The sequence below is a fragment of the Ricinus communis genome, chromosome 4, assembly GCF_019578655.1.
Source record: "Ricinus communis isolate WT05 ecotype wild-type chromosome 4, ASM1957865v1, whole genome shotgun sequence".
NCBI lineage: Eukaryota > Viridiplantae > Streptophyta > Magnoliopsida > Malpighiales > Euphorbiaceae > Ricinus > Ricinus communis.
In genome coordinates, this window is record NC_063259.1 from 26,260,888 (window position 1) to 26,286,331 (window position 25,444).

Sequence of the window (25,444 nt, forward strand, 5' to 3'; positions counted from 1 at the left end):
ATATACGTCTTGGCATAATGCAATAGATATAACAAACTGGTGAAGTTCCCTGGAGATCAATAATAGAACAAAGAGGTGAAGTCCAAGCTTTTTCTATTGGGGTTTTGTTTAAAGATTATTTAGGATTTGTATGAACGTTACGTGTATACCAATCTATGTTCTAGCAAATGGCAAGACAAGCTTGATTTAGAGACCCTTAATTTTGGACATTTTATATAAACAAATTATACGTATATGTATATGTAACACAGCTTACGCAAGGCTTTCCATATTATTAATAATTACTGGGCGTTGAGTTTTGACAATCTGCCGTGACAGTGATGCTACCTAATACTATTACTATTTTTCGGTAAATTGAAAAAGTCATATTTGTCTTCAGTCCTATTTTATTATTAGTTATAGTAAGATTAATGATTTATTCACTCGTTGTTGTGTTGTTTTTATTATTTTAATTATATATAATAATTTAAAATATATTTGAGTGATTTTTTAATAAATTTTCTTATTATTTCTAAATTTTGTAAATATGATAAATATAAAAAAATATTTAAAAGTATTCATTAACTGATATATTAATCATATATTAAATTAATATTATAATTATTTTTAGGATTAAAATGATTATATAATTAGAGAATTCGCTTATTAACTCTTTTAGAAGTAATTGACTTACTACTTAATATTAAAAGACACTTCCTACGGACTAGAATTATTTTTAATTAGAAATATATGATCTATTAATGATTAATAATTGTAAAATAAATATAGCAAGAATAAGTCTATGTACTAATTTAGTAATTACATATAATTAATATTAAAAATATTAGGATTAAACATCATAAAAAATTACATAATGAAATAACATAATATTAAAAATATAATTAAAGTCCTGTGTTTTTATTCAATTAAAAAAATAATTGATTAATCAATAAATTAATTATATAATAAAAAATTATCAAACATAAGTACACGTCTTAAAATTTGACAAACTGAATATAAGTATGTGATTTAAACAGTGTAAATGGTGAATATGATTATTAAATGAAGTCCACTGTAATAAAAGTCTGAGACAAGGAAAGATTATTAGGGATTTAATTTATGTGAATTTGTCGAGTGAAATCACAGAATTCGACTGCCTTGATAAAGTAATATTAGTAGTAAATTATGAAACGTGTGGGATTGAAAATTGATGCCTACAACAATAATTGTCAACCAGCAACCAGAACAGTGTGGCGAAGAGAAAACAAAACAATTCAAAGGTCAAAAGGGGAGAGGAATGCTTTGTTTGTTGTATAAGCAATGGAGGGCAAGAATCAGCAATCATGGGTCCCTTTATAACAATCCAACTTACTATTCTATAGATATTCATTTATTCTCTATTTATAATACAGCCTTTCAACCCAATAAAACAAATGCATTCATATATATATATATATATCGAATAATCAAAGAACTAAAATTTGGAATTAAATCATGAATTTTTTCTCTAATATTCACACATTTTATGTGTTAATAATAGTTTAGTAAGTTAAAGATGCATGTATAAAACTCAATGTATCAGGATCATAGATTAGGTTAGGGAGCTAAACCTTATTATCTCCAACTAATGTTATGAATTTATCTAATTTATATTGATAAGCTTCATTAGTCATTTGGGTTGATCGCACTCCATGTTAACTTAACTAAGATTCGGCTAAGGAAAGACAAAGTTATGTATGAGATTATGGGGCCACCCACCACAAGGCAGAAGAAGCCCCAAGACTTTTTTACTTTTTCATTTTCATCCTGATATTAAGGGTTCATCAGAAAAAGAAGACATGAAAGCCAAAAGATAGTTCTTTTTCTCTTTTCCTTTTACGGACCCATAAATCTCAATTTGCTTACATTCTCATCCCCACATTCTGTCTTTCACGGCCCCGTTCATCCATCTTAAGATTTACTTCAAATCTAAGATTACTGAGCATGTTTCTAAGCATGCCTGCTAATAATCATCAATACAATCCAACACAACCTAATTAAATTAACGAGTCATTCCAATACACCATAAATCTATACAGTTTTATATAAATCTAAACATATTTCTTTTTTAATTTTATAATATACTTAAATATTAAATTAGTCAGTTATATAATTTAATTATGATCAATTAAATATATTATTTTATTTATTTTAAAATTTAATCAGTAATATATATAATTATGATATCTATTTATATAATTTTAATTTATATAAATAATTAAAAATTATATATAAATTTACCAATCAATTATACTAGTAGGAGGGTGTATAATATAAATAATAATTAAAAATAAATTTATAATTGTCTAACAAAATCATAAATTGGCAAAAACAATAATAATAATAATAAACTTTTTGGGTTGCATGATTGCGAAAGAGAAGACAGCAAGCAAAGCATTGAGTGGGTATTGACCAGTCAATTTTGTGAAAAACATTTACATAAAAAGAGTGGAATTAAATTAACAAACCTAAACTGACCAGTTCTACTAAAAAAAAAAACGAAAAGAAAAGGAAAGAGAGACCAAAGCCAAGGTCAGTTATGCAATAAAAATCCTTAAAAAAAGCAAAAGAAACAAAAAGCCATTAGCTTATAGCGAAGCAAAACCTACTTCTATCTCCTTGGCTTCTGTTTCTCTCCACAGCAAGACCCATTCTCTCAAATCTCACAATAAAATCCAAAGCTGAAATCTTTGTTTCACTGAAAGAAACTATGGGCGGTAATGGGAAACACAGATGGAAAATCTCCTTCTATCATCGTTCAAACTCCAATTCAAAACAAACAACCAATTCTCCTCCTAAAGAATTCCTCTGCCCCATTTCTGGATCTTTAATGTCCGACCCAGTTGTTGTCTCCTCCGGTCAAACCTTGGAGCGTGTTTCTGTCCAAGTCTGCCGCGATTTATGTTTCGTTCCCATACTCGAAGATGATTCTGTTCTGGATTTCAGTACGGTAATACCCAATTTAGCCATCAAAACAACGATTCACAAATGGTGCGACACATCCGGTGCAGAACGCCCTCGCGCGCCGGACTACACTTGTGTCCAAAAAATCATCCTCAAGATGATAGAATCAAGAAAGTCCAGTTCCACTCCTGATATTAGGGTTTCAGAGAGGGAGCTCCTAAAGGGTGTGGCAGAGAATCCTCCGGTTTTATTCTCTCATGCGGCTACTGAGTTGAATCACCGAGCTAACCACTTTTACACTTCCTCCTCTGACGAGTCTGTTATAGTTAGCCACGCGCCTGCTAGTCCATTGACTCCGCCGTTACCATTAGCCACTCGACCCGCGTGTTATACATGTTCGTCTTCTAATTCGTCGTCAGAAATTACGGAACCAGCTGAAACCCTAACACTAGAACATTCTAATTGTTCGATTCCTGAAGAGGAAGAGATTGTTGTTAAGCTCAGTAGCCTCGAGGTTCACCAGCAAGAAGAAGGCGTGATTCAGCTTAGAAAAATAACTAGAGCTAAAGAGGAATTGAGAGTTGCTCTTGCTACTTCTCGGTTACTTTCAGCCCTTCGTTCTTTGATTGCTTCCAGATACAGTGTTGTTCAGACCAACTCGATTGCCTCCCTGGTGAATCTCTCTCTGGAGAAATCGAACAAAGTTAAAATCGTACGGTCAGGGTTTGTTCCTTTGTTGATTGATGTGTTAAAGGCAGGATCTAGTGAGCCTCAGGAACACGCGGCCGGTGCGTTATTTAGTTTAGCTTTACAAGATGAGAACAAGATGGCAATTGGGGTTTTAGGTGCTTTGCAGCCGTTGATGCACGCGTTAAGGTCTGAGAGCGAGCGAACTCGCCATGACTCGGCTTTGGCTTTGTATCATTTGACTTTGATACAGAGTAATCGGGTTAAGCTGGTGAAACTCGGGGCGGTGGCTACGCTATTGAGTATGTTAAAATCAGGAGAACTGGCGAGCCGGCTGTTGCTAATATTGTGCAATTTGGCTGCTTGCAATGAAGGGAGATCAGCAATGCTGGATGGGAATGCGGTGGGGATATTGGTTGGGATGTTGAGGGAGAGTAGTGACTCGGAGGCGACTCGGGAGAATTGTGTGGCGGCATTATTTGCATTGAGTCATGGGAGCTTGAGATTTAAAGGGTTGGCTAAAGAGGCGAGGGCTGTGGAGGTGTTGAGGGCGATTGAGGAGCGAGGGAGCGATAGAGCCAGAGAGAAAGCCAAGAAGATATTGCAGTTTATGAGAGGAAGGAATGAGGAAGAGGAAGATGATTGGGAAGGTGTGTTGGAATCCGGCCGGAACCGGTATCGAGTTGGTGGTGGTGCAAGAAATGGGTACTCTCCGAACTCCTCCAACTTTTGAATGTAAAGTCTGTAATTATTCATTTTGTCATTTGGTTATGGGGTTTTGTTTTTAAAGTTTTATTGAAAGGTGTAAAGATAGGAAATGTTTTTTGTGCTAATTGTTTTTAAGTTAATTGATTGTAATTTAGTTCTTTCTAAGGTTTTGGAATGTGGAGTAGTTGTACATAAAAAAATAGAATTTTAGGAGAGTGATTAAAAGATTAGCAAAAAGAAAAGAACAATTTGGATATAGTTGTCGGAGTAATGTGCAGAAGCATTGTTATTAGTTGGAGATAGATATTCTTCCTGGTTTGGTTTGTCCCCAAGTGCCAACTGCAAAGAGTATATAGGAACGTTGTTTGTTGGCCTTTGTTAGTTTTCGCCTTATGGTGTAATGCCTTTTTGTTTTGATGCTATGGATTTGTGCCCCACTCCTCCGCATCACCGATTTTGTTATTTCTTCAATGCTGCAGCTCGGTCATTTTGGAACCTTTTGAGCGAATTCTGCCTTTTCTGATAATTCATCTCTTGCAACTGCCTTTCATACATATATGATTTCTGCATCTTCACTTGGCCTGTTGTATAAGTTTACATTTCTTATGTGATGAAGCATAGTCTAAACTGTATTATTCCATTCTTTTTCAGCTAACGTTTCAACACATTCACACCCAATTTATAGATACTGCAAACAACACAATGTTAAATAACTTGATTCCCTTTTCAATTTTAACTTTAGCCCAAGAGATCACCCCAAAAGGCCCAAGTCGACAAACGTGTATAACGCCTATTCCAATCTAATACTCAACCTTGGTCCTTGAATACCGATGGAGGTAAACCAGGACTTGAGCTATTCCTTCAATGATGCCTAAACGCCTATTCCAATCTAATACCTTTCTTGTTGATTGAATTAATTAATTAGAAACACAAGTATTATGTTAAAAAACAAATGAGCACGATTTGTCAGTTGATCGTGTTATCTTACCTTTTGATAATTAAATCAAATTATCGTTCGAGTTAAGTGGTTGTTGCATAGATTTTCTTCTTTTTCTTAAATAAAATTTGTCTATTCTATTTCTATTGAAGATTCATGGGAGCTATGTGATTACAAGAATTCAAATTTAAATTGCTCTAATTTTCACAAATAATCATATTAATTAAGTGGATAAAAAAATACGGATTAGATTATTTTATGAATACTAATGTGATATAAATTTTTAAACAAAGCAATTACTCATAGTTAGCAGTATAGTGGAAGTGTCTCTGAATTATAATTTTGAAGCAGTGAGGATCCAAGGTTTTTTTTTTTTTTTTTTTTACGACAAGATCTTTCCGAGTTCTTCTCTCTTTTCCTTTTTCTTTTTTTTTTTCTTTTAAATAAAAAAATTCAGCCTTATTAAACAGTCGGAACGGCATGTCGTCGTATATTCATTCATCTGTCTTGACTACGTTTCTAGTTTTCAGTTCAGCAGAAGAAAATACAAAATGCAAAAAAACCGTAAAAGAAAGCTAAAATCAGCGGAAACTGAAACCAAATCAGCCAAAATCAATAATGGTAATAAAGAAGAGCCGTACCCAACTCACCCTCGGCCCACGCCCGAAGAATGTCTCTGCATACGAGATTCTCTCTTGGCTTTTCACGGATTCCCTCAAGAATTTGCTAAGTATCGCAAGCAGAGACTTGGTGGTGATGATGATAATAAGTCCAGTGATGTGAACTCAGATACTGCAGAAGAAACCGTTTTGGATGGTTTGGTGAAAACAGTGCTTTCACAAAATACTACTGAGGTTAATTCTCAAAGAGCTTTTGATAATTTGAAATCTGATTTTCCTACATGGCAAGATGTAAGTTTTCTTCTCTCTTTTTCAATGGCTTCATTGTTTTTCAATTTGTTTTGGGGTTATTGGGTGTTAATTAATTTCTCTATTTGGTTTTTAACAAGAAAATAAAAATGTGAACTTCTTAGATGTATCTTGTTCTTTTCACTGCTAAAGAACTTAAATTACGTTCTGGACCCAGAAAAAGAAAAAAGTACAATGGTGAAACTTGTTAGGTGCCTCTTGTTGTTTCTGGACCTACGTTTTCATGGATTATGTTCTTTAGATTAGAGTAACAAAAAAAAAAAGAAGTGGTTTATCGTTTTCCTTATCTGATGCATTAATGATTGTGTGTGGTTTTATTCTTCAAGGTTCTTGCTGCTGAACCAAAATGGATAGAGAATGCTATAAGATGTGGAGGTTTAGCCCCAGCAAAGGCTTCTTGCATTAAGAACATATTAAATTGTTTGCTGGAGAAAAAAGGCAAAATTTGCCTGGAGTATCTTCGAGATATGTCAGTTGATGAAATTAAAGCTGAGCTCTCTCAATTCAAAGGAGTTGGGCCCAAAACGGTAACTTCTAATTCATTGAATTGCTCATTTCATATTATAAATAATGTACGGAACTTTAATGATTTAAATAGTGCTATTTTGATAGGGATGTATGAACTATAAAGTCCTTATCAGTGGTCAAACTTGCTGCTTCTGTTTAGCAATTTTGCTTCTGTCAATATCTTTTCTGGTGGTTTAATAAAGTCAAGAAATCATATGCACCTCCGATGTTGATTATGTACAAGTATATTTCGTCATCCTTGAAATCAAGTCTAAGTTTCGCTTACAATTGCTCAGTTTTGATGCTTTAAACTTTACAATGACATGCATATAGTTTTGCACGTGCATGCGTGCCTATTGATTCTCAAGAATATCATATCTGTCAAGTAAAGCTCAGCTTATTGTAGGTTGTAAAGATGCTGAAAATATATTTGTCTCCAAGCTCAAGTTGTTTGGATATAATTTCCTTCTGATCTTAGCTGAACAGAGGCTAAATTGTTATGATATGTGATCATTCATGTTTCTAGCATTAGCATGTATGCTCGCAAGGTCATTGATGTAATTTGAATTATCACCTCTGACAATATACTAGTTTAGCCAATTGTCCACAATTTGATACTGAATAGTGGGTCTCTTTCTAGTATGACAGTGTACAAATGCAAGTGTTTCATTCTTAGTCGGAATTATTTGAATAATTTTTGGTTAATTACATCTTTTCAAGATTTGGGTTTTTCATAACCTCCCTTTTATTTACAAAGGGTAAAAGACCAGTAGAACAGGGGAAATGTCAACCTCTGTTGTTTAGATGCTTGATTAGAAGTCATTAATAAACTAATAGCACATACAAACATGTTATCTACAACCTATATATATATATATATATATATATATATATATATGTATCCATCAGCAGTTACTATTTAAATATCTGTGATTTGAAATTATGCTAAAGATTAAGTGCAAAATTTATGCATTTGAGTAAAGGATATAGTTGAATTCAAGCTTTTATGCTAAATATTGAAAGCTCTAGTGGCTTCAACCTTTGTTTTTGTTTCCAAATTGGTTGCAAATGAATGATAGTGGCAAATACTTGACAGGTAGCTTGTGTTTTAATGTTCCATCTTCAGCAAGAGGATTTCCCAGTGGACACACATGTGAGTGCCAGGTTTATCATGTATTGCCAAAATTCTCATGGCACAAAAAATTCCGGATTTCAGTCGTGTTCACTTGAAAATAAACATATGCAGGTGTTTGAGATAGCAAAGGCCTTAGGTTGGGTCCCTGAAGTGGCTGACAGGAATAAGACATACCTTCATCTCAACCAACGGATTCCAAATGAGCTGAAATTTGACTTGAATTGTCTTCTATACACACATGGTAAGCTTTGCCGCAAATGCATCAAGAAAAGGGGCAACCAAAGTAGAAAGGAATCCCACGATGACTCCTGTCCTCTATTAAGTTACTGCAATAGCTCTAGTGTTAAGACTACTGATGAAATAAATTAATTATATTCTATATAACACTCTTATGTGGTCCTATTCCACTTTTTCCTCAAAGAGCAGTATTGCCCTTCTGTTGTCTGTTTTTTCTAGAGGATTTTGAATCATTGGACCCGTTCTGAATTTGCTTAACAAAATGGATTAGATTAAGGTGTACTTTGCCATTTGCAAATTTTGCTCGATTCCATTTATAGGAACATAGCATGCAGCAATTTAGCATTTTCTTATGTCATATGATATTTCACTCATGTGATTCAAACTCTTGCTTAAACCACTTCCCTAAAACGAGAAAACTATCCTAACTGAATTATTAAGGGAGGAAAGAAAGAAAGAGCAATTAATTAGGAATTAGATGCTGTTATTGGTGGAAATAGTTATGAGATAACTGAATTACATAATCTAACAGTTTCGACTTTCACCCATTTCCAAAGGCACTAAAATATATTGTGCAACTATCAAGCAGAGAAGCTTTCGCCAACAAATGTAGTAAGACTTGAAATAGCTGTGAATGTATTCTTATGAGTCTTAAATATTGTGTGAAAGATATGCCAAACGCATTGCAGTAAATATGCTTACATTAGTATCCACTTTTATTACTTTTTTCTTTAAAAGCTACTGTACCATGCAGTTCACTAGTATGAGAGTGTAGGAATTTGTTGTAGAATGACTTAATGAAGTGCAAATTTGTTAAGGTACTGTGAAATTAACTAGGAAGTATTATCCCTTCAGTCTGTGTCTACATTGGGAAATTAATTCTGATGATAGTACTGAGTAGCTAGCGTCTGCACATCTTTTTGACATTTTGGGTTACTTTAGATTTGTATGATAGTTATCCTTTTGAGTCAATATTTGCAACTGTATGTCAAACTTTAAACTGCTTATGGATTATTTTAATTGTTATTTGGTGCATATAGCCTAATAATTAAATCAGGTATTGCATCTCTTTGATATAGTAAAGTTACTGCATGTCTACTGTATTTGGAAGTTGTCCTGTTCTCTATTCGACCTAAGTCACTGTGCCATAAATAGAAATAGACTGAAATTTAGAGGAGTATAAGCTATATGAAACCTTCTTATTTATTTTTTGGGAGAAAATTATTGTGAACCCAGTTGGTTGTTGTACTTCTTTTTCACTCAAGGCCACTGAGTCCGGAGTTCATGCTTTATTTTTTTTGGGTTAATTGCAAAAGAATTTTCGACCTTTGGCGGTAATTCAATTTAATCATGTGTTTTTAATTGTAACAATGTCATGTATGACATTATCAATTTTGTCAAATCGATACATAAATGAAATTTCCGGTGAAAATTATTCCACGTGGCTGCTGGCGCTCTGGTAACTTAAACACGTAGATACGGTGCATTTTAAAGCAAAAGCATAAATGCTGCGTTTTGCCCTATAGAAACGGTGCGTTTTTCACATATTAAATAGAACAAAAAAAAGATAGAAACGATGGCGTATATGGTGTAAGAAAACCCTAAATCTCCAAAATTGAAATAGTCGTTATTTCTTACCGTTTGTGATTACTGAAACCATTTGAAGAATAGAGTGAAAGTAAAAGAGAGTGAAAGTGAAGCCGCTTTGAAGAATCAAACACAGGTGTGGTCTCTTCAACCAGTAAAGACAGTAGCAGCCATCGAACATTGTGGTCCCTTGAAGTACCGACCACTGGAAAAAGACAAGTAAGTTATAACATTGTTAATTGCTTTTCTAAGAAACTTTTACATTAACAAGATGAGTGCGATATGTGTGGGGTAGGGCATCAATCAATTTTTTATTACTGCACTTTCGAGTTTCTCAAAATGTATTTGAGTTTACTGTGATTTTCGTATTTATTTATTTGAGTTTGTCATGGTCTATAGGGTCTTATTCATGTATGTATTGTGTTTGTCTTGTTGAAATATTAACTCATGCACTCTTTCAACAGAATGTCTGACAGCTTTTCTGTATATATAAACTATGGTGGGCATTTTGTATCTGTTTGTGGGAATGTGGTTTATGTAGGTGGAAATATTTTGCCTAAACATGGATTAGACCCAGATAGGATAGGATATTTGGACATACTTGATGAAGCAGAAAAACTAGGATATTATGGGCCAAAGATTTCTTATAAGATTCCAGGAATGAGTTTGAATGATGGGTTAAGGGAAATGGTGGATGATAGAGGGTTAATGGAAATGATTAAGTATATAGATGAAGGCAATGGAGTATTACAAGTCTATGTCGAATAAGAGAAAGGACAAGTACCAATGCCTGGTGCTATTAGCTGTATTAGTGAAAATCCAGAAGGTGTACATGAAACTGAAAAACATAGTGAGCAATTGTAGCAGGAAGTAGAATCAGAAGAGGATCCTGACTACTTACCAGTTGATGAGAGTGAGAGTGAGACTGATGATTTAGATGAAACTGAGGATGAGAGTGACAATTTAGCACCTTTAGATGAAACTGTGTTTGATGTCAGTGTTGAACACAGTGAGCAATTACAGCAGCAAGTAGAATCAGAAGAGGATCATGAGTACTTACCAGTTGATGAGAGTGACACAGATGATGGACTAAATGATAATGAACTGTCAGATGATGATGAGTATGTGGAAGCAAGGAAAAGGACAGCAAAGTATAAGAATTATGTGCCTGTTGATGAGCTTGCTGACAGATTACATGGCAACACTGGTTTGCAGTTGAAAAGATCATCTACTGATGGCACTACTGGGGCAGAAAATGCTGGACATGAAGCATCTGGCTTTATAAGTGAATACGAGGACTCTGATGGGGATGTGAATTCATACAGTACTGATGAGGATGGCATTGAAGAGGCTTCAAGAAAGAGGATTAAGAGGGTTGTATATGATCTCAGATGTGATCATAAGTATTTACAGCTGGTTCTTCGAATGCGATGAAGATGCACATCAGTGCAAAGCTGCAGTTTGTAAATGGAAAATTATTAATGGTCACAATGTGCAGGTGATGAGAAGCAGCAAGTACCAACTTCAAATGAGATGCGACAAGGAATGCCCATGGAGACTGTATGGAAGTATGATTAAAAGAGAGCATATCTTTGCTATTAAGACATATGTTGGTGAGCATAGGTGTCCTAGGGAGATGAAAAATAGGCAAGCTACCTCTGAATGGATAGCTAAGGAATATATACATAGATTCAGAAGAAATGACAATTGGAGTGTGAAGGACTTGGAGGAAGACTTACTTGAGAAGTTCTGTGTTCAAGTGTCAAGAACAAAGCGCTATAGGGCAAAATGGAAAGCACTTAATATGCTAAGAGGGTCTGTACAAGAACATTATGCTAAGTTAAGAGGCTATAAAGCTGAATTGCTTAGGGTGGATAAGGAAGGCAGATTTGATTTCCTTCTTGATGAAGACTGCACTTTTAAAGGGTTCTTCATAGGCTTTAGTTCCTTGAGGAAAGGGTTTTTGAAGGGTTGCAGACCCATTATTGGATTTGATGGGTGTTTTTTGAAAATTTTTTTAGGTGGGGCACTATTATGTGCAGTTGCTAAAGATGGGAACAATTAAATGTTCCCCATCTTTTGGCTGTAGTTGAATGTGAGAATGAGTACTTTTGGACTTGGTTTTTAACCATTATTTTAGAAGAGTTGCAAATTATAGATGGTTTAGGGTGGACCTTTATATCAGACCAACAAAAGGTGATTTTTCTTTATATTTGTATTTGCTTAATAATTATATTTGCTCTATTGCACAGGATCTTACTAATGCTATAAAGAACCTAGCACCTTTTGTTGAACATAGGAATTGTGCTAGGCATGTTTATTGTAATTGGAAGAAGGAGTTTAAGGGGCAAGTTTTAAAAAACATGTTTTGGAGTGCAGCTAGAAGTACTTATGAAGCTGCTTATAAGGAAGCCATTGATCAAATTAAAGTAGAGAATGAAGTCACTTTATAACAATTTTTTTGCTGAGAGGGATCCATCCAAATTTTGTAAGTCATTTATTTCTGAGCTTCCTAAGTGTGATATGATTGATAACAATGTCAGCGAAACCTTCAATAGTTACATTGTGAAATGTAGGAGTATGACTATTATAGACATGCTAGAAGATATTAGATGTGCATTAATGGAGAGAATGCACAGTAAGTTTATGCATGCTACTGGTTTAACTGACTCCATCACACCTAGAATTAGAACTAAGCTTGAAGGAATCAAGTACAATAGCAGATTATGTACTTCCAAACCTGCTGTTGGTGGCAAGTTCCAAGTGAACATAGGAGAGGATCAGTTTGTGGTTGATATCAATGCGCACACTTGTACTTGTAGAACATGGCAGATAACAGGCATTCCTTGTATCCATGCATGTTCTAGCATTCATTGGATGAACCAGGATAGTGCAACATTTGTGGACAAGTACTATAGTGTAGAAACTTATATTGAAACCTACAAAAATGCTCTTGAGCCACTGAATGGCAGAAAAATGTGGCCACAAGCTGATGGGCTTCCAATCAAGGCACCCAAATTTAAGAAAATGCCTGGCAAACCTAAGAAGAACAGGAAAAGAGTTATCACTGAAGATCCAAAGAATCCTAATAAGCTGTCTAAACAAGGAATTCAAATGACTTGTGCAGTTTGTGCAGGAGTTGGGCACAACAAGAGGAGTTGTAAGATGAAAAATGATCCATCTTTCAAGAGGCCTCCTAAACTGCCAGTCAAGCGTGGCAGGCCACGAAAAATAACTTATGTACTTCGATCTACTGCAACTTCCCCAACAACTCAGTCTAATGTCCCTAGTTCAAGTGGACCAAGTCAATTTGCTGGCACACCTTCAAGTGGACCTCAAAGGAGGAAAAAAGAAACTGCATTAGTAAGTTATTTGAACACTTGTATTTGGTTTACATTTGAACAGTGGGAAGCAATTTGTATTCATTATGGTTGTACAAACAGGTTAACCAAGGTTATGGAGTTAGAATCTTTAAAGATTCTGGCAACATGTATTTGAGGGTAATTTCAATACAATATTTTATTTTTTATTATTTTATGCCTAGGCTAATGGAGCAATTCTGTTTGGTTTCTAGATGCCTGAATCAAGGAGAGTGAAATTCATTTCTAGTACAAAGTCAGCAGCAAAGGCAGCATCAGCAAAGGCAACAGCAAGTAAGGGCAAATCAGTTCCCTCTTATGCCAGACTAACAATTGCAAGTTCAACAAACAATAGACCTGGCAGAGGTCGTGGCAAAGGAGCTAAAAATGGTGGAAGAGATGCTGCACCTGTTAGAACCCAAGAGAGTCAAGCAAATTGAGTACTACAATGCAATTGTGGTTAAATGTAGAGCATGACATTTCCTTTTTTAGGCAAATATTGTGTTTGTTATCTTGTTTGCAGACTTGTGCCTTTCTTTATAGCAGCCTTTGCACTAATTATTTGTAGGCAAATATTATCTTTGTACCCACACATATTAACAAAATGTTTTGAAGGCAGATAATGCCTTTATTTTCATCAATTCATGCTCTTCTTAAACACTTATATTCTCCATTTATGATTAATACTAGTACCATATATGCAAAAGACATCCAACTTCAAGTTATATGGCCTAGTCAAAATGCTCAATAATCATAAATTAATATTGTCATTTATTCAATATTTCTGTTCAAATTATAAAACAAACATTTATCCAACATTTAAGCTAAACTCATAGGCATTACAATACCAATACCAATGAGTAGTACAATACAGAACTTTCTAAAACCACATCAGGACACTCTCTTTGTAGCATTTTCTTCTCAGAATTAAGCTTTCTGCAATAATCACGTTTTCTGCATTCATCAAGTTTTCTGCAGTCATCAAGCTTTCTGCAGTCATCAAGTTTTCTGCAATAGTTGACTCCATTACCATCTTCACTTTCATTATCTCTTCCAATGCGTCCTTTCAGCCTTTAAATGATCCATCACCTCTTTCGTATAAGGAAGACATTCATATGTCAGGGTGAAGCCATCGAACTACTAATTTAACTCGCAATTTAAGCATTACGGGATCAGAAGTTCCAAATGAATCTTTCAATCAACCTAATACAACACCATTACCTCTTCCATGCGCGACCTACAAACTAGCAGACAAATGTCAACCACAAGAATAAGAAAAACTAGGGTTACAGATTGCAAATGAATTTGGGAATTAGGGATTTGGGGCATATGAAGCACGATGCATTTGGGAACAAGGATCTTCAATTTAATATGTGAAAAACGCACCGTTTCTAAAGGGCAAAACGCAGCATTTCTGCTTTTGCTTTAAAACGCACCGTATCTACGTAAACGCACCGTATCTACGCGTTTAGGTTACCAGAGCGCCGGCATGCACGTGGAATAAACTTCACCGGAAATTTAATTTATGTATCGATTTGACAAAATTGATAATGTCATGCATGACATTGTTACAATTAAAAACACATGATTAAATTGAGAAAACCGTCAAAGGTCGAGAATTCTTTTACAATTAACCCTTTTTTTTTTTGAGAATTCATATGGAGGTAAAACTGCTGAGATTATTCTGCTTTTAGGTGAATCCTTACATCAAGGGTGAGAAAAGACTCAAAAGGGTTTTGGAAAAGGAAATCAAAGTGGGAAGTCATTCGGAGAAGAAAATGAAAAAGAAAAGTAGTTGAACATGAACTTGAGCACAAGTACTAGTGTCAGTTCTGCCAGAGGGAGTTCAGGAACCCACAAGCAATGGGGCGTCAGCAGAATGCCCATAAGAAGGAGAAGCTGAAAAAGAGAAGAATGCAGCTTCAAGTAAAGGGCAACAAGCTCCAACTCCTACCTCGGTCCACTCCAAAATTAAAAAACTCTCTTGCTTACCATAATTCTTATCCATCGTCTTCCTCTTCTGATTTCCTTCAACTCCTCGCATAAGAATCTAAACCCTTACTATGGAGTACCCACTCTGTCCAAATCTATTGCCCTGGCCTATCAAAATTGCATACCCACTGTGTCAAATGAGTTATCTGCAGCTAGATTTGGGTGCAGTTGTTTAAATAGAATATGCATTTGACTTTATTTTCCTCCTCTTTATGGAACTCTGCATCTGGTTATAGTACGTACTAGAAGTAGCCAAGACTTCAGAACTATTCCTATTTCTGTGGGAAGATTTCAGCTTCATTTTATCTATATTTTGTGGGATTTTTTTTTTTGGGAAGAGATACCGGACTCTTGCAATTTGGTTTTACGAAATATATTTCCTTTATTAAACAGGAGTGTTGATTTGTTGTTACCAAAATTTCTTAATGCATAACCTGTGTCTTGAGCAGTAGGGACAAATCTTGGCGCTTGCTGAGTTGAATGGATGAATGGTGAATCACTCATCAGATGAAAGCCTTCGAGTTCTCCTGATATTACTATTTAACTTTTTAGTTTCATGCATGTTTATCCATTTTGAATTTGTAGTTAAGAATTCTACTTCCAAGTCATTCATGCATCTTTTTCAGAAATAGCTCTGGTGCATGGAAAAGTTTCTCCTAATGCCGTTAAAAAATTGCCGTCATTAGATTTTTACATTTCTCAGTTGCTTGTTTGTGGTCTGGAAAAATTTCACGTCCTTCCATTTGCTAAACCGCATCCATGACCAAGTAGAATTTGGTTATGTATGAACTTTCACAGGCATCCTTGTACCATTTTGGATAAGCTGAGCTATCGATTAACCTCTCTTTATCCCCCTTTTTGTGATATGTCATTTCTTTTCCAAGACGTCAAATTAATTAAGACGACGAAATTCTTACCCTTCTGCTCAAAAGATCACCTAAACAGTTCTAATATAAAATGAAATTTCTTTCTTATAATCAGAAAAATTACTAAACGGTTACACAGTGCGATGCAATTTAATACAAATATGATGACCATGAAACAGAACATATCATATATCCTCGTCCTCGTCATGATATAATGCTAGCTGCTGCTGCTGCATTAACAATAATTCGAATCAATCAAAGGTACCAGTGACCAACCACAGTAAACACTCAATATAAATTTGTTTCAAAGAAGATAAATTGATCGGATGTCTCATTCTGTCAACCCTTTGTTGTAATAGAATTGAACTGATCACACCTGCTCCTGACCTCTCCTTTTCTCCCAGTTTTGATCTGATAAACACTGAGCTTCTCCATTACATGAGCGAAATCCGCGAAGAACGCCGACTGATTTGCTGCATAAAGCTCCACAAAAGGCTTAGTTCTAGGATCTTTAACAAGAATATTATCAGACCTCAATAGCCCTAATCCTCTAGGCAAATTCTGAAAGTACATATTGTCAAACTTTCCTGGTGTAAGCACATCATTGAATGCAGACATCGTTGGATCTTTGGTATAATTAGAGCAAAAAGTCTTCAATGCAGCTGCATACTTAGGGTTGAGTCCAGGATCAGTTGGTGTCTTCTTGTTGTAATGATAAAGCCTATCAGCAAACTCCTTGCAATGAGAAAATCCAATGGTATGGGCACCCATCAACGCAACCATTTCTTTAACATCGAATCCTTTTGCTCTAAAATAGGTTATCATTTGATCCATCGTCATGTTAGTTGTAGGAAGATTTCCGGCCACGTGTGATGCTTTAGAGATGAGCCCATCTTTCCTGCCAAGACGGACGGGATAGAATGGCCCCCCAACCATGAGGACAAGGTCTCGAGTGGCTTGAGCCAGAATATCAGCACATGAAACTATCTTGGGGCATTTAACCTCGAGTGCAAGCTTAGCCCTCATAACAACATCGAAAGCGTCTCCAGGGAGGTTATGATTGAGATCAGCATCACGCTCAGCTGAATTGAACGCATTGGAGGCAATAAGAACTGAGGCGTCACACCCTTCCACCATGCAGTCATGGAAAAACACACGTAGTGTTGCAGCTGCGGTTGTAGGGTTGGTGCTTTGTTTGGTGGTGACAGTTTCTCGAATGATGTCCTGAAAGCCAGGACATGAAGTCTTGTAGTAGTCGATAGAGAGCTTGGATTCAGAGATAGGAATGGAGAGGAAGAGAAGGAGAAGAATAGGAAAAGGGAAAGCCATTAATGCAGAATAATAATGTTAGAAATGGTGAAGTGGAGGCAGAGAAGAGAAAAAATATTACTTTTCTTCTTCTTCTTTTCCTTTTTTCCTTTTCTCCAAGTTTCCTCTCAGAAGAGAATAGGTTGGGTTGATGAGGAAATTGAGAAGTGTTGTGGATGAGAGGGCTTTTAGGGTTGGTTGTGTTGTTTCCTGAGTTGTGAATGTTAATTTGTTTTATTTGGTAAAATCCATTTTAGCTATTTTTGCAAGATTGTTTTGTGGGGGTCATATATATATATATATATATACATATAGTTTTGTTGAGACAAGTGTAGTTTTGTGCAGTTGAAATGCTTTTGAGTTTGGAAATGCCAAGGACTAGAGGGAGAGATATGCATAAGAAGACAACAGCTCTCCTTTCTTCCCTCTCTACCACTAACCACAATCCTGAATTAGCCATGCTTAACTATGGATTAAATTTCACAATAGTTTGATTAATAAGTGGATGTCAATTCCAATTCCCATACCAGAGAATAGAAATTTATTTTCAAGATTAACAACATACAGTAATTAACTGAATTATTCTTCTTTTCTTTTTTTTTCTTTCAGAACTTGCTTAGTCTATTATGTAATTTCAAAGAATAATCATTTATATCCTTTCTTTTATATTATTTTAGTCTATTATATAATTTCAGACCATAATGTTGCATCTATAGTTAAGCAAAAAGAAATATTATAATAATAATAATAAAAAAGAAATATTATAATCAAGCATATTACATTTCACAATGATATTATATTATTATTATAATGTGAATGCGCTGAATATGTTGGGCAATCAAATTAAGTACAAGATAACGAATTCCATCAAATGGTCAGACAATTTGACCAAAATCTGATTGGTTTATTACTTTCTTCTCTGAATTATGATTGGTCAGTTCCACGAGTCCCAATCAAGAAAACTTTGATCGTGCTACACTATTTCGAATCCAGCACAACATAACCAAAACACTTTAGGTTCGATACTCTTTCTCGAGTTTCACACCAATCATTAATCAACTCTAAACAGAACATGTCTACTCGAAAATCTGGGGCATGGGTGTCGTTGCTGCTCGTGATCTTCTGTATCTTCACTGACCCATCGATGTCCCTTGTTGATTCTCGTTGGGCAGCTAAGAAGAGACAAATGCGTGAGAAAGTTCGAAAAATGTAACCTTTTCTCCCTTTTTAAAAAAAATAAAAAATTCAAGCGTAACTCGGTTCATACTTCATGCCCAATTTATTAAATATGTGGTCGGTTTTCAATTTGGTATTGATGGGTTCTTAATTTTATGGTGATTGGATTAGTTGGTAGCACAGAATCTATTGTTCTATATCAAATTTAAGTGAAATTTTGAACTGAATAGCTTGCTTTTTCTGGATATACTAAAGTAAAGAGCTTTATATGCGCTTTATGATCGAAATTTGGAGCGAAAAGAGCTATCTTTACAAGTTTAGTTGATTAGCCTGGATACTCAAAAAGTGTTTCTCAGCTGCTTTGCTTTTCCTCCATTGCAGGTTCTACCATGCCTATGAAAACTACATGACATATGCATTTCCGGTTAGTTATTAATGTTCTTCATTGAATCTCTCTTGGGCTTTTAGATCATCTTTTCTTCCCTTTTAAACTGGGTGGTTTTTTATTTGCTCAATTGAGTTGCAGCATGATGAGCTAAAGCCTCTGTCCAAATCTTTCACTGACTCGCTTAGTGAGCTTGGAAATCTAAAGGTATTTTGTTATGTATCAATTAGGTATATGTGGTAGTATTTTCTTACAAAGAGAAACTCACAATGTGTGATCTTGTTTATAGCTAGAGCACTTACCACAACACTATAATGGGTCTGCCCTTACCCTCATTGAATCATTGTCCAGGTAAGTCATTTTCAGTAAGAATGGCTTGATAACAAAGCTGTCTGGGTATGTCTATAATATGTGTTTTATGTATCTATTTATTTTTATAACCAAGTTCTGGCGTATTCTTGGTCCATGTTTTGAATCTTTATTCTGATACATTCTTTTCTTTTAATTGCCTCTCACAGCCTTATTATTTTAGGCAACTACACAGAGTTCGAAAGGGCAGTCCTTTGGCTTTCTGAAAATCTAACATTTGATGTTGATGCTAGGGTAAACTTATTTGAGGTATGTTTTTTAATCTTCTCCGGAAGCTTGGACTTCGTTGATTGCCTATATTTTTAATTTTTTTGGTCTGACTTGGTAGCTCTATAATTCAAGTTTTTATCTGAATATAGTCCTGAGATGAGTCACTGACATTTGAAGTTTCTAATGGCATTCTTTTACACTCATTTTATTGTGTAGTGCAACATAAGAGTTCTTGGAGGACTTGTTTCTGCTCATCTTCTTGCAAATGACTTTTCAAACAGGTTGGCTCAAGGATCATATAAGAATCAGCTGCTTGTTTTAGCTGAAGATTTAGGGCAGCGCTTCCTACCTGCATTTGCTACACCAACTGGATTGCCGTATGCATGGATTAACTTAAAGGTAATGCTTGAAAGATGCTTAATCTTTAGGGATGTATTGACAGATTCCGAATTTTGGTTTTTATTTTCCCATGATTAAAAATATGTTGTGAATGGGTAACTTCCTCTGGGTAATGGCAGAGTGTGGATAGGGTCTTATAGTTAAAGTAACTAAGAGCATTAGGTGGAAAGCATCAGGCATGGTCCAACTCCAAATTTTATTTTATTTTTTTTAACAAGTTGATATTGTTCTTAAACCATAGTTGGCAACCTTCTACCTTGACCTCAGTCAAGGTTTACCTCCAGTTATAGGAAGCATAAATTTGTTCTGTTGGTTTTGTTTGTAAGAGGGATATATGACTCTGCAGCACTGCAAAATTCTGTGGACAGTATGGAGTCTTAGAGAATGAGACAACTGAGACGAGCACTTCAGGGTGTGGTAAGAATCTCAGTGTCAGCTCAAGATATTGCTAATAAAGAATGTTCTTCCCTGAAGACACTAACTAATGTTTGGAATTAGGTTCTTTGATTCTTGAAATGGGAGCATTATCACGATTAACTGGTGACCCTAGATATGAATCTGCAGCTTTACGTGCTCTTCGGAAGTTATGGAGTATGCGCAGTTCATTAAATTTATTAGGAACAACACTGGATGTCACAACTGGGGAATGGATTGAACATTCATCTGGGATTGGAGCTGGTATGTTTTCTGGGCTTTGATGTCACTTGTGTGGTGGGTTTTGTATCTTACAATTTGCTAGATTTCTCATATATTAAAATGTTTAATTCTTTATGTTCAATAGACTTGAAGTCTTTACTATACCTGATTGCGTTTGTGTTTGCTCCAATTTGCATTGGATGGCTTTTTCAACTGTTTTAGTGATGTGACTTTCAGGGGTTGATTCATTCTACGAGTACTTGTATAAGGCTCACATTCTTTTTGGGAAGGAGGATTTCTGGAGAATTTTTCATTCTGCCTATATTGCTGTGCAGAAATATTTTAGACATGGCCCATGGTACTAAAATGAGAATGAATAAACTCTATGTGCATTCTTAAAAAATTCTTAGGAGTGTGATAGTGGATTAATGATTTGAAGTGTGTTATTTTAATTTAGGTACCATGAAGCGGATATGAGAACTGGAAAAGCAACTTATTGGCAACTAACAAGCCTTCAAGCATTTTGGCCAGGTCTTCAGGCAAGTGCCTAAATCATTTACATGATGTTAAATAGTAATGTGTTTCCTCTTGCCAGGAATGTGACCTTAAGCTTTGCTGTTGATTAGGTTCTTGTTGGGGATATTGCAGCTGCCAATTCATCACATCGTGAATTTTTTTATGTGTGGAAGAAGTTTGGAGTGCTACCAGAAAGGTAACATACACCCTATGATTTTGATTTCTCTTAACATTTGCGTTTCATAACATTTTGCATGATTCTATATATTTCCAATTGGTTCTTATTTTGTGGTGAAGAAATTAACACTAGATATGAAATCGGGAATCTTTTTAGGTATTTGTTGGACCATCAAACGGTACATCCTACAGAGAAGTATTATCCATTGCGGCCTGAATTAGCAGAATCCACTTTCTACTTATACCAAGCAACAAAAGGTCTGGTTTTTCATCTTGGGCAGTTTTAATTCTGGATGATGTGCAGTCGTGTGTGAGGTTAACTTCTATATTAAAATTTTGTCTTCACAAAGAGGTAAACACGATCAAGTATATTTTATGATGATTTGCTCATTAAATTATTTTATGCTTATTGTATACGCACGTGACATTATGATTGGAAATATTGGAAATTGAAGAATGTAGGCATCCTGAAGAGATATTATGCATAACATTAGCACTGCACTGCTAAGATCATACTTACAGCCTTTGACCTCAACAGTATAAAAGCTCGTTGTTTCGCATATTCTAACTTGTAAAGATTGTTTTTGCATGTTTTAGATCCATGGTATATACAAGTGGGTGAATCCATTGTCAATGCTCTTGATTTATACACCAAAGTCGAAGGAGGTTTTGCCAGCATCAGAGATGTGACAACAATGCAAAGGGAAGATCATCAGCATAGTTTCTTTCTTGCTGAAACGTAAGACAATGGAAGTTCAAAGAGTTTCTTTCTACCTGTGTTTTGTCCTCTTGAAATGTGAATTTAAATCTCATGTGGTCCCTTGCATTCTTTTGTAGGTGCAAGTACCTATATCTTCTCTTTGATGATTCATTTTTGGTTGATCGAAATTATATATTCACAACTGAGGGTCATCCACTACCAGTGCTAAGTGCTTGGCATGAAAGGCTTCCAGAGGCATACATTCCTTCGAACTGGACTTCTGTCAAGGTTTTTCTTTTTCCTTTCTCTTCTCCATGTAAAGTGATTCATTTATTCTGTAATTTGTCCTTATCAAGGCCAAAATGGTTCTTGATATCATCAAGAACTTCCACTTTTTTCAGCAGTGATTAATTAGAAGTGTGGGGTCCCTTTCCTTGTCACAATGGCAATTAAACAGGAAGACTCATACTTAATGAAGTGTTTACCTGTGCAGAGTAAAAAGGAAACAAAACGAGCAAGTGCAATGTATAAGCAGGTCTGTCCAGCAATGAGTCTGAATAGGGATGGTGACCAACGGGTTGAGAGCGCTTGCCACATCCCTGATGCTCATATTGACCACAGGTGTTACACTGACGAGGAATGTGGAGTTGACTCAATTACCTGTAGACGAAGGTCATGCAGCATGGCTGGCTACTGTGGGCTATGGTTGTTTGTATGAAAGCAGCATTCTTCTCATCAAATACAGCAAAGTAATATAATATAATGAAAGGAGAAAAAAAAAAACAAGGAAAAGTAGAGAAAAGTTTCAAGAAGGTGAGGGTGAAAAAGAAAGAAAGTGGTCTGTCAGTAAGCAATATAAAAGCAGTTAGATTAAATGGAAAGGAAGAAAGAAGCAAATGACCGAAAATTCTTCATGATAATGCTGTTCTGTAACATAACTCGGATTTGCAAGTGTTTCATTGAATTTGTTTTTATTACATTTCTGGCAGGTACTAGGTCAGTTCAGAATACACACTGAAAATGGCACACATAAAATTTGATTGAAGTCATCTCTTAAATGTAATTAGATTTTGTGTTGCAAATCACATTGAAAGTGCTGAAACTAAAAATTCTCAACTTGAGTGTTGTGTTTGGCTCAGAGGTGCTGCTGGATTCATACCCACGACTCTGATTTTAGCACTGATCTTACTAGTTCGAGAATTATTTATTCGTATGATTTTTAAAAACTCCTTTCATATAAAATTGAATAAATTTTGTACTTTTTTCTCTAAATGCCTTAATTTATTAAGAATATGCATATATATATAAAGGTATCCTATTTAAATTTTTTATATTAAAAAAAAGATAAAATTGCTTTCCTACTATTCAACAGCAATCCATAGCATCAGATTGCAAAAGTTGATTTCCACACTAAAGATCCAGCTGGATTGATCATTCTCAATCAAGTTTAACCAGATAAAAGAAAAAGAAAAAAGACAAAATCAACCAATAAAAAATGTCAATCAATTGGTGTGCAAATGAGAGTAAAAACATACATTTCTAAATTCTACTCATCTGGGTCAGTCTCTTTTTTTCTTCTTAATTTTCTATTACCTGTAATATTTGTCGTGATTTGTGAATTTGATAATGAAAGTGTACAGATATTCTTATCTTCACCGAAAGGACCCAAAGAGAGATCAAATCATAAGACTTGAAGGAACAAAGGGGAATGGTTTTTGTTTTCATGATATTAATGGCGATGATAGTGATATAGCCACCCAAACCTGCTTTTCAGACCCAAGATCCATTGTTTACAACCATTAACCAGCTGTCTGTATTAAAAGCTTTTCTTCAAGTTTGAACAAGTGGGACATTTTTATCATTAATTATCCTTTTTCATGACTTCGCTAAACCACAAATTACATTAAAACTTCTTCTTTTTTATGATGATCATTCGCCCATGCCTTTTCTAATATTGAAAAACAGAATTTTTATTTTATATTTTAAATGGATCACTAAAGATCCAACACTTTTTATTAATTTTGTTTATTTTCCATAAGCAACTTTGTCCTCAATTATCCAAATCATATCATTAGTTGGCATATGACCATATCCATAACTAGAAATGACCCCACATGGCATTGGCAAGTCCAGTCGAGATCTATTGCAAGTAATTACAAGCAATAGAGGTGACTAGTTTTGTGAAATCAGTACCAATAAGTGCTCTATAAATTGCATGCAGTGCCATGACTTATACACCACACTGTACTGCTTTGCATTCATATAATTGACTATCCCGGCCATGGCAGTACGTTTGCTTCTTTTATCTGCAGTTTTGATGTTCTGCCTTGCAGAGGTATATATACCTAGAGGGTGGTTTTCATGATCAATTTCGAACATGGGCTTTTAATTTTTTTCAGTATTTTCTTTACTTTTACAAAAAACAGAACTATGATCTAGCTAAAGTTTAACCTGTTGGATTGCATGCATGCAGGTTTCATCTGATCTCAAGGTAGAAGAAGAAATGCCCCATATTGCACTGACAAGATTTCATACCAAATGCATTATTTTCATTATTTGTTCTGTTTCAACTCTCTCTAGTACTCACGGGTTGCTTTTGCTTTGCGGGTTTTCTTTTGTTCCTTGCTGCAGCCTGGTGTTAGAGGTGGAAACAGGAGGCTAATGCAAGAAATAGGTGGGTGATCTCTTCTCTATTGTTTTAGCTGATGGTTTTGGTATGACACACTCATGAAACATTAAAAAAAAAAAAAAATGAGGTGTAATCTAAATCATAATTTCGGGTATTTGATTAGACTGTGGAGGATTGTGCAAGGTGAGGTGCAGCCTCCATTCAAGGCCAAACACATGCAACAGGGCATGTGGCACGTGCTGTGAAAGGTGCAAGTGTGTGCCGCCTGGCACATCAGGTAACCGAGAAGTATGTGGGAAATGCTACACTGAGATGACCACTCACGGAAACAAGACCAAATGCCCTTGAGCTTAATTCCCTTGTAAGAGAGGCTTCTCCTCTGTTTGTTATGTGTTTTTTTTGCCTTTTCCTTTTCCGTCTCTTCTTAAGCTTGACAGGAGCGAAATATGTACATATATATATATATATATATATATATATGCACTTGTGATTGTTGCATGTGGTTATATTGAAGATAAAATTTGTTTTGCAAATGCGTGATCCCCTGCTGTTTAGACCTAATGCCTTTACCACTAGCATGTGCTTTGCCATTATTTTGTTTCTACATTTGAGACTCTTAGGCCCACCCTACCCCTTGAAGCATGTCCAACCGAAAAACACACAAATATGGGTTGGGCTTGGACCCCAGAGCACTGTAAGCTGTAGAGTGTAGGTTGATCAGAGTTGCTGTTGATCTTAATTAATCATAGATTTATATATCTATATAGAGAGAGAGAGAGAAAGAGAATGAAAAAAAAAAAAAAAGATGTCCCACATATGTATGATTATGATTTAGAAAGGGAAAGAAAATAATTCAGTAAGCTTATGCATGGACTTGAAATAGGTTTACAGAAAAAGATCATTTACTTTACTTAATTACATATCGTCTTCTTGGCCTTTGGTCCACACTTAGAGCTTGCTTACAATTGCTGAGACGTAAGCTTTTCACAGCAGCCATAAATCCATACTAACAAGGCAGAAGCCTTGCTTAACTATATTTTCTTTTTTGAGTTTTGAAAATGGATAAATTATAT

General features: G+C 35.3%; 6 protein-coding genes across 9 annotated transcripts; 5 read left to right on the top strand and 1 right to left on the bottom strand.

Annotated features, from left to right (window-relative positions):
* The first annotated feature begins 2,482 nt into the window (after positions 1-2,482).
* LOC8258117 (U-box domain-containing protein 38) lies at positions 2,483-4,843 on the top strand. Its single transcript, XM_015722857.3, has one exon. It carries the CDS (start codon positions 2,729-2,731, stop codon positions 4,340-4,342), a length of 1,614 nt encoding a protein of 537 aa, XP_015578343.2. The 5' UTR covers positions 2,483-2,728; the 3' UTR covers positions 4,343-4,843.
* Positions 4,844-4,978: 135 nt separating this feature from the next.
* On the top strand, positions 4,979-8,415 carry LOC8258116 (putative DNA glycosylase At3g47830). Of its 2 annotated transcripts, XM_002511410.4 has the most exons (4): positions 4,979-6,165; positions 6,510-6,710; positions 7,787-7,843; positions 7,937-8,415. In XM_002511410.4, exons 1-4 carry the CDS (start codon positions 5,806-5,808, stop codon positions 8,192-8,194), a joined length of 876 nt encoding a protein of 291 aa, XP_002511456.1. In that variant the 5' UTR covers positions 4,979-5,805; the 3' UTR covers positions 8,195-8,415. The 2 variants fall into 2 exon arrangements, with proteins under 2 accessions (XP_002511456.1, XP_048228994.1); XM_048373037.1 differs by having other exon boundaries at positions 7,787-8,415.
* A 4,376-nt stretch (positions 8,416-12,791) lies between these two features.
* Positions 12,792-13,572, top strand: LOC125369740. The gene is made up of 2 exons (XM_048372650.1): positions 12,792-13,012; positions 13,224-13,572. Exons 1-2 carry the CDS (start codon positions 12,815-12,817, stop codon positions 13,446-13,448), a joined length of 423 nt encoding a protein of 140 aa, XP_048228607.1. The 5' UTR covers positions 12,792-12,814; the 3' UTR covers positions 13,449-13,572.
* A 2,381-nt stretch (positions 13,573-15,953) lies between these two features.
* LOC8258115 (peroxidase 65) lies at positions 15,954-17,492 on the bottom strand. The gene has a single exon (XM_002511409.3). It carries the CDS (start codon positions 17,193-17,195, stop codon positions 16,206-16,208), a length of 990 nt encoding a protein of 329 aa, XP_002511455.1. The 5' UTR covers positions 17,196-17,492; the 3' UTR covers positions 15,954-16,205.
* Positions 17,493-18,135: 643 nt separating this feature from the next.
* On the top strand, positions 18,136-22,805 carry LOC8258114 (alpha-mannosidase I MNS5). Of its 2 annotated transcripts, none has more exons than XM_025159285.2 (15): positions 18,136-18,383; positions 18,732-18,774; positions 18,877-18,942; positions 19,025-19,086; positions 19,254-19,353; positions 19,531-19,713; positions 20,082-20,130; positions 20,278-20,391; positions 20,587-20,707; positions 20,807-20,888; positions 20,976-21,061; positions 21,200-21,300; positions 21,640-21,781; positions 21,880-22,030; positions 22,236-22,805. In XM_025159285.2, exons 1-15 carry the CDS (start codon positions 18,247-18,249, stop codon positions 22,458-22,460), a joined length of 1,662 nt encoding a protein of 553 aa, XP_025015053.1. In that variant the 5' UTR covers positions 18,136-18,246; the 3' UTR covers positions 22,461-22,805. The 2 variants fall into 2 exon arrangements, with proteins under 2 accessions (XP_025015053.1, XP_002511454.1); XM_002511408.4 differs by having other exon boundaries at positions 18,137-18,383; positions 20,212-20,391.
* A 1,120-nt stretch (positions 22,806-23,925) lies between these two features.
* On the top strand, positions 23,926-24,904 carry LOC8258113 (snakin-2). Of its 2 annotated transcripts, none has more exons than XM_015723626.3 (4): positions 23,926-24,077; positions 24,216-24,233; positions 24,350-24,416; positions 24,535-24,904. In XM_015723626.3, the coding sequence occupies exons 1-4, from the start codon at positions 24,024-24,026 to the stop codon at positions 24,717-24,719; spliced, it is 324 nt and encodes a 107-aa protein (XP_015579112.1). In that variant the 5' UTR covers positions 23,926-24,023; the 3' UTR covers positions 24,720-24,904. The 2 variants fall into 2 exon arrangements, with proteins under 2 accessions (XP_015579112.1, XP_015579119.1); XM_015723633.3 differs by having other exon boundaries at positions 23,929-24,077; positions 24,374-24,416.
* Positions 24,905-25,444: the final 540 nt, after the last annotated feature.

Excerpts from the sequence above, each read along its gene's own strand:
- LOC8258117 (XM_015722857.3), top strand. The coding sequence starts at position 2,729 with ATGGGCGGTAATGGGAAACACAGATGGAAAATCTCCTTCTATCATCGT.
- LOC8258116 (XM_048373037.1), top strand. The coding sequence starts at position 5,806 with ATGCAAAAAAACCGTAAAAGAAAGCTAAAATCAGCGGAAACTGAAACC. Across the intron at positions 6,166-6,509 it reads ATTTTCCTACATGGCAAGAT|GTTCTTGCTGCTGAACCAAA; the intron begins GTAAGTTTTCTT and ends TTATTCTTCAAG. Across the intron at positions 6,711-7,786 it reads AAGGAGTTGGGCCCAAAACG|GTAGCTTGTGTTTTAATGTT; the intron begins GTAACTTCTAAT and ends AATACTTGACAG.
- LOC125369740 (XM_048372650.1), top strand. The coding sequence starts at position 12,815 with ATGAAAAATGATCCATCTTTCAAGAGGCCTCCTAAACTGCCAGTCAAG. Across the intron at positions 13,013-13,223 it reads GGAAAAAAGAAACTGCATTA|ATGCCTGAATCAAGGAGAGT; the intron begins GTAAGTTATTTG and ends TTTGGTTTCTAG.
- LOC8258115 (XM_002511409.3), bottom strand. The coding sequence starts at position 17,195 with ATGGCTTTCCCTTTTCCTATTCTTCTCCTTCTCTTCCTCTCCATTCCT.
- LOC8258114 (XM_002511408.4), top strand. The coding sequence starts at position 18,247 with ATGTCTACTCGAAAATCTGGGGCATGGGTGTCGTTGCTGCTCGTGATC. Across the intron at positions 19,714-20,081 it reads ATGCATGGATTAACTTAAAG|TATGGAGTCTTAGAGAATGA; the intron begins GTAATGCTTGAA and ends TTCTGTGGACAG. Across the intron at positions 20,392-20,586 it reads TTCATCTGGGATTGGAGCTG|GGGTTGATTCATTCTACGAG; the intron begins GTATGTTTTCTG and ends TGTGACTTTCAG.
- LOC8258113 (XM_015723626.3), top strand. The coding sequence starts at position 24,024 with ATGGCAGTACGTTTGCTTCTTTTATCTGCAGTTTTGATGTTCTGCCTT. Across the intron at positions 24,417-24,534 it reads GAGGCTAATGCAAGAAATAG|ACTGTGGAGGATTGTGCAAG; the intron begins GTGGGTGATCTC and ends GTATTTGATTAG.